The following is a 7,522-nucleotide window of genomic DNA, read 5'->3' on the forward strand; positions in this document are numbered from 1 at the left end:
TTGCATTTAGTCATCTGTACTCTGCTCTGCCACGGAGTTGTATATTCTCATCTTCCAGAGAGCCAACTTTGCAGCTAACAGATACAGAATCAGGGTCACACTTCCAGATACCAGCGAGGTTCCATTTTAGGACGTGAGATGAGACTGCCACAGATCTCACTCTGTTCAACTCTATACACATGACTCCTCCTTAAGTTTGTGGGAGCCAAAAGAATATTTACAACAGCATAATTTCACTGACAATTATGTATTGATGTCCAAAAATAAACTAACTCTTCAAAACCTTGTTTGCCAGGGCTCTGAATTTCATGACTTGGCAGCTGTAAGTTACTGTGAATTTCACCACTTCCTCACAAATAGATAATCTGAATTTTCATTGAAGCAAAATCGTTTTTAACCTACCTGAAAAAGTTAAAAGCCATAACTGAGTACAGGGTGAACTGGGTGCAGCCTGGGACCATGCCGACATGAGATCAGTTCACTCCATCACGACGACAAGCACATATACCACTAAGTGACCCTTATGGTTAGGTTGCAGCCCACTGAATGGTATCAAGCAGAGGTATGAGGGACTGAGGCAGCTCCTCAGCAGAGGAATAACCCCCCCCAGAGAAGGTCAGCGTGCTCCTGGCATAGATCAGCAACTAGAGGTAAGAAACAGCAAGAGTCCTGGTCATAGCATGAGCATAATTCCGTCGGTAGAAGGAGAAGAGGGAGAACGGGAGCTATGCCATCCACAACTAAAGTTTTCCCAGATTTTCCAGTTGGGCACTACATTCATGAAAACAACTAATTTGCCACCAAGCTTTTTAACCAAGCTTTACACAGTTCTTATATTTCTAATTCTCAACACAGGTGCCACAGAGCCAGTACAGAACAAGAGAAATCAACAACCTTTGCCAAAGTAAATGGCACTTCAAAACCACATACGTTCAAGGGAGGAGGAGGAAGGAGATGATGAAAGGGAGACTGCCACTGTAAAGCATTTGCACCCCTTGGTTGGTATCACAAAGTTAAACTATGCTTAAAATGTATTCAGCTTACTTGAGAAGAGACACAAGTGCAGCTCCATGGTGACACAAAGAAGAGTTACATCAACAGTTAATTTTTGAGCCTTCTGGTCAAACCAAGAATTTGGAAACAACTTGAGGTTTTGTCCATCCCACATTCCCTCCGAAAAAAAAAAAAAAAACCAAAACAAAAAACAAAAAAAACCAACCAAACAAACAAAAAAACCAAAAAAAACCCCAAAAACACCAACCCAAAGCCAACAACTTTTTTGTTTTAGGCTGACACTGAGTTTCATTGAGATACGACATGCTCACTGTCCTCTCTGCAGGTCGCTACGCTCTTCAGACTTTCAAAATAACACAACGCTCGGAAAAAAAAAAAGAAAAAAAAGAACCACAAACCCGCTGCTTTCTCCCGCTATTCACGCCGGGCAGAGGGACGGGGAACAAGAAAAACCTACTAAATTCCCCGAAAAACCCACGGCGAGCCCGCGGGCCGGCAGGAGGCAGCCGCGGCGGCTGCCGGCGCTCTCTCCCGTGGGACGGCGGCTCCGGAGCGGGGGGGGGGCTCCACCATCCGCGCCCGGCCCCGCTCACCTGCCGCGACCCCCCCGCGGAGCCCCGGTAAGGGCACCAGCCGCCGCTCCGCTTTATTCCGCGCCCCCCCCCCCGCCCCCGCACTTACCTCTCACCGCGTCCCGGTCCCAGGTCGTCCCCCCCGCTGCCGCCACGGGCAGGCGCGGAGCTAGGGGGTCCGCTCCGCTCCCTCCGGCGGCTGAGCGGGGGCGGCCCGTCCCGCCCGCCGCCTGCAGCAGCCCCGGGGGCGGGCGCGGAGCCCCCGCAGGAGGGGGCGGGGGAGGACGCAGGTGGCGCGGCCGGATTTGAAGGAATTCGGGATCATTTACGGCATGGGGTCCTTATGGAGAAACACTTATACATCATCATATCACACCCCCCCCGCCCTCCGCCGGGAATATATGAAATACGGGGCTCTATCTCAGCATCCGCCCTCGAAAATGTTTAATTAAATCTGCCATAAATTAACCGTTTGCTGTCTGCCCATACTCGCTCCCCAGCACGCCCTGGGGATGCCAGGACAGCCCGTCGGATGGAAGCGGTTAGAAACCAGACAGACCGCAAACCTCCGGTTCCCAGTCGGGGCCCAGCGCCACCCCGCGTGCCCCGGGACACGTCCTGCCGCCCCCCGCTCCCGCACAGGGATAGGGACACGGGGACACAAGGACAGGGGGCTCGGAAGGAAGCGTCGCGGCTGTCGTAACTTTATTTGGGCAGCTCTTAGATATGTGAAAGTAAGTGCCTCTTATGCAGCGGTGTGAGGACAGCTGCTTCCTGAAGCTACGCTCACTGCATAATAAATATTCCTTGTGGCGATTTCAAACAGCTCCTTGGCTGGCTTTTTTTTGCAGAAGGAAGAAGAAACAGGTCACTAGTGTTTGCCTTCCCAACTTCACAGCTGCTTGAGCTGCCTGATTGTATCTGATTAAGCACAAACCAAATACAGATATTTGCAGAATATATGTTCCAGTGAAAGCAAAAAATCTGTAGACATTTAAGAAAAACATCCATTATGTCAGCTGCAAAGAAAGCCAGTTTTATTTGGTGTGTGACAAGTTTCTCTCGGAATTTTTCTCAGTTTGGCCCTTACAGGCTGCTCATTCCTCTATGAGCCCATGGTGGCCAGCCAACTTGCTGGTCAGCCAAACCGAAGGGCACCTCTGTAGATGGCAACTCATCTCAGAAAGAGTTGTTTTCCTCCATGTGACTAATGGAACAACTCCCTTATAAAATATGTGCATGCTCCTGGTACGGGCAACTAGAGGACCTCTATGATCATAGAGTTTTTTCAAAAAAAACGGGTTGTTTCTAGGACAAATGGTGACTATGAGTTGAGTTGACTATCAACATACCCTAGAAACCAGTATCTGTAGGTGGGCAAAGCTCTGACTGGGCAGAGCCCTGCTCTACCACCTGTAAAGCTCTCTTGAAAGCTGAGCACAAATAGCAAGGTAGTGCCTGATGACAGCTGTCCACCGCGTGCCAGGCTGCTGCCCGATAGATCTTTGGGGCTGGCTCACCTTCTCACTTTGTGCAAGAAACTGTAGTGCTCCTTGATGAAATTTCCTCTCATTCTTCTGCAGCACAGGGGACGTTACACTTCTTCCCCTGGTTTCTTTTCTGTGAGCACCTTCGTCCTTATATTCCCAGAAAAGGGGATTACTTACCCCTCTGCAGGGGCCAGCTGGAGTTCAGTGCTGTTGTTAGGGCTTGGAGTTTGGGTCTCTTGCCAGTGCCATCCGTTTCCTTTTCATGCTTCATTTGGTCGACATGTAGCACATAACCACCTTTTAGAGCACTTTCCACCTTTCTCAATGAAACAGCAAGAGAACTCTTTTCTTTCAACTTCTGTCTCTTTGGAGCCATCGATCTGTGCAATATAGCTCCGCACCGCCAGCCTTGATCTTCTTCTTTTCTCGGATCACAGAGCGGCAGAGAGAATAGATGTCCTGGTATAAGTGCAGGGGTTTTTCAAGGCTTCCTTGCAGACAAACAAACCTGCCTCTTGGGTCACATCCAGAGCAGTCTACAAGCTTAAATGGGCCCTGGTGAAAAAGTCTCATCTATGTTTCTATCTATCTATCTATTGAAGGCAAGTAATTTCCCCATGTCCTTGGGGGAAAACCAAGTGCAATATTCTTTAATGAAAATAAAATAATTCTAACATTAAACAAGGGCTAAAAATCATAAAGATTGACCCTAAGTATCTTACTGTCATCTCCCGTAACCTCGGTGACTGACATAAACTGTCCTCGAGTTTTATTCGCCTTATTCTTTTTCTGATAATCCTTTTGTTTCTTTAAATCTTGTCTAAAATATTCAGCAAAGCAGCAGGTCTTCTAGAAGTGCAATTCAGCAAGAGTCCGGTTGAAAGCTTAAATGTAAATTTTGTAGGTAGCTGTTGCAGCTATGAATAGACACGTTCAACAAGAGATGTAGAGTGGATATTTGAATCTCCTAGTTGGCCAGTTAGAAGGGTAATTAACAGATGATTAACAGACAAATTCAATGGTAATTTGAAATCATAATCTTAAATCTTGAGGGACATCAGGTGAGAGTTGACTAGATGTACAAGAAATAGATATCGATCCCTAAGATCTCAGTGAAGTAGTTGAGTAGAAGCTTTTTTTCTCTGAAATGAAAAGGGTTGGTACCTTCAAAAAGTCATTTTCTGATCCTCATTATAAACTCCTGCTTGTAGAATCTTTGTGGAAAGTTTTGGCTAGTTACTTCAGCTGAGGGATGACACAGGACATTCTGTGAAGTCATTTAAATGAAGGGATTCATACAGATTATTGTGATACATGAATTTTCATTACTTCGATATGACAAACAGGTAATCCCCCAAAATTCCTTCTCTGAACCTGTGACACATTTGAAATCTGTTATCATTTTCCCCAATAAATTTCACTTTTGATTTTCCTCAACATATCATTGCTCTTTAACTGGCAGGGGTTGGTTGCAATAAATATTTGTCTCGGCCAACTTTTTTTCTCTGCATGTGTTCCTCTGTATTTTCTAGACATCTTCTCAAGACCAAGGATAATGATATTTTTTTTTCTGCAGGCCACAGGCGGAACTTTAAAGAACGGAAGAGATCAAATAAGCACAGGACTAAATTCAGCATTTTTGCAAGTAATGCCTCTTTACATATTGGCTTGTTACACACTCCATGGGTCTCCAGCTCTCTTCTCTTCACATGCATGCTACTGGCTGATCAGTTGGCTACTGCCAACTAATTAGATAACAATCTAATACAGACTAGAGTTCTTAAAAGACTAAGAAATTTTATTTTAACAGTGTGGTAACAGTAAACTGTGGTAAAACAAACAGAGGCTACTGAACAGCCGTAACTGAAGGAAGAACAAAGGTACAATCACTCCTTATTACTGGCTAAAGAGCAATAATAAATAGCAATCAGAGCGGTTTCTAGGTGATCCACAGTGGCAAACTAGTTTCGAAAGCTTGAAGTGCAAAAAGAGAAGGCTACCCAAAGGTTTCAATATTAGTTTCAGGAGTGGCTTCAGGCATTTAGTTCAACAGAAGTGAAATCTGTAAAGGTTAACATGGCAGCGTGGATTGTGTTTAATGTGAAAGCCATATTGACCATAATACATTTGAATTGCATCATTTGAACTTTTCCAGTAAGTTGCTGTTGGAAGACAGTGAAATCAGTTCCGTCTACATTTAAGAGCAGGAGCTTAAATGTATTGCTATTTCACATCTTAAACTCTTACTGTTTAAACCACAGTATTTTTATTCCATCAAGGTTACTGACTTGGTTTCTGTGTAGCTTCACTCTGCTATAAAAGAGGGGAAAAAAGCTGATGGAAATTCAATTTTTTTCTATGCAAGTAGAAAAATCTTTCTGTTTTATGGTAGCCTGCAAAAATTGATTGCTTGTCTTAATGTAAACAGATGGTAACAGATCCAGGATGATTGATGTTTACTATGTCCATGCACAGCTCCTCAGGGACTCTACTTTTAATATATTCCACTGTGTCTGCAAATCCAGCAGTTTAGAAAAATAAACACTAATAAGGATTTCCACTTTTAAAGAACTTTAAGTAGCGAGTCTACTGAGTACTCAGCAACTTCTGCTGCTCATCAGGATAGAAAGAAGCTGCCTGCATCATGTGCATGACCAGTGTTGTTTCAAAAGTCAAAAGCATTAAAAAAAATGTGTATTTGTAAAGGGACAATCCTATGTATTCTCCACCTCCTTCTAGCTTAAGATGGGAACTACCACTTTTCCTACTCCTCTGTTACCATTTTAGATCCCATTCAGGTTTGTTCCTGTTCTTCAGTCTCCTGTTTTGTAATGTACTCTTTTATATCACCCTTTTTTTTCTGCTAATTAGATACTTTATCATCCCTCTCATCCCACTCTCAAGTAATTCTTGCCTCCTTCAGTTATTTTGACTTCTTTTCCCTTTGGCAGCAGCAGTAAGCTTTAATGACAGCTGTCCACAAAAACCTTAGACTTCAGGGGGAAAAGGTACACCAACCAGAATCCTGGTTATGCTCTAGTTACCATTTTTCCTCGAAATAAACACTTCTTTCACATCTAGTTATGGAAGTTTTCTGTTAGGAACTGACAAAAGAAAGTGATGAAAATCTGGCATGCCTAAGTAAAAATAAGAACAGGATAAAAATAAAATACGTGTCTAGAAAACATTAATTCACTTGGTTTGTCTTTCATTCTCTTGGCTTTTTTCCACCTACCTGTGTAATTTTATATAATAGTTTCTTCGATTTTTTTAAACAGTAAGTAGAGGATGTGTATTTGTAAGACCCAAGTAGAACTGATTAAAAGGAGTTAGAAAGAAGATAGTGTTTTATAAACTTGTTGATGGACCAACTCAAAAATCTTTGAGGCAACTCCTGAAAGATGCATATGCATCACTTGGCAGACACACACCTTGCCTATCAGAAGCAGTTTAAGTAAGTAAATTGAGCTATGAAAGTAAATCAGTACCTCATTAATTCAATTACATTTTTTTGAAAATCAGAATGTGTCTCGGTCTACAGCGACCATGCTTCTCTTAATGCTTCTTTTTTGTTGCTTTAAAAATCTTACAAAACTTTGACAAATGTATCAACACCAAAAGTTCAGCCAGTTCAAAGCCAGTTCAAAACCAAATCAGAGATTGGGTTCTTCCTGGAATTTGTCCCAAGACTTTCCTTTAGAGTATATACGCACAAGTGACACAAACCTATGCATTGAACTTAAAACAGCTTAAAAACTAACACAACAGAATTTCAGACCACCAGCACATTTTTTGAGAAACATCCCCTGCCCTGCAAATTTGTACTCCATTTTAAACTCCGCCCTGGACTATGCTTCCACAATATGTGGGGATGGAACAGAGACCTCATTCAACTCAAATACTTTCCAAAAAAGTTTTCCAATATAAATATTTGAGACAGAGTACTTCTTTTGTCCAGTCCATGTGTTTCTGCAATGGTTTTAGCAGGAAGTGGGAGATTATTAAGATAAAAAACTGTAGCATTTGAGAATGCAGTAAGAGAGGTCTTAATGGAAACCCAGGTGAGGATACAGCATAGGGGACATGCGAGAGAGAAAGTGAAAAAATCTAAAAATACTGTAAAATGTATTGCTGGTAAAGAAACCCCTGAAAATTTCTGGTCTCCAATATATTTCATTTTAGAACAGAAGGGTTTCTTCCTAGGGGAAACAAGTTGACAAAATTTTTGCGGTTTTGTGGTTTTGTCTTTTTTTTTAAATGAAAAAGTTGTGCCAAACCCCATTATTTTAAGAAATTGTTAAATGGTTCAAGGCTAGCCATTTTCCATACTTAAAAGTATAAATAGGCAAAGCTTGGAATCTACATCTTGTGAATCTCACATTGCACACTGGTGCTGGTAAAAGTCAAAGAAATGCCTATGGTTCTTGATCTGGCAATTTAGAAGTA

General features: G+C 42.7%; 1 protein-coding gene across 1 annotated transcript in view; it reads right to left on the minus strand.

Moving 5' to 3' along the window:
- The window catches only part of LOC141466809 (dynein axonemal heavy chain 11-like), a 30,091-nt gene extending 26,639 nt beyond the window's left edge, over positions 1-3,452 (minus strand). Inside the window, exons 1-2 of the mRNA XM_074150906.1 lie at positions 3,254-3,452; positions 1,696-1,926 (exon numbers count right to left, since the gene is read on the minus strand). Of these exons, the coding sequence (XP_074007007.1) occupies positions 1,696-1,926; positions 3,254-3,452 (430 nt within the window). The remainder of the gene's footprint in view (positions 1-1,695; positions 1,927-3,253) is intronic.
- Positions 3,453-7,522: the final 4,070 nt, after the last annotated feature.

This window comes from Numenius arquata, chromosome 7 (genome assembly GCF_964106895.1).
Source record: "Numenius arquata chromosome 7, bNumArq3.hap1.1, whole genome shotgun sequence".
Taxonomy (NCBI): domain Eukaryota; kingdom Metazoa; phylum Chordata; class Aves; order Charadriiformes; family Scolopacidae; genus Numenius; species Numenius arquata.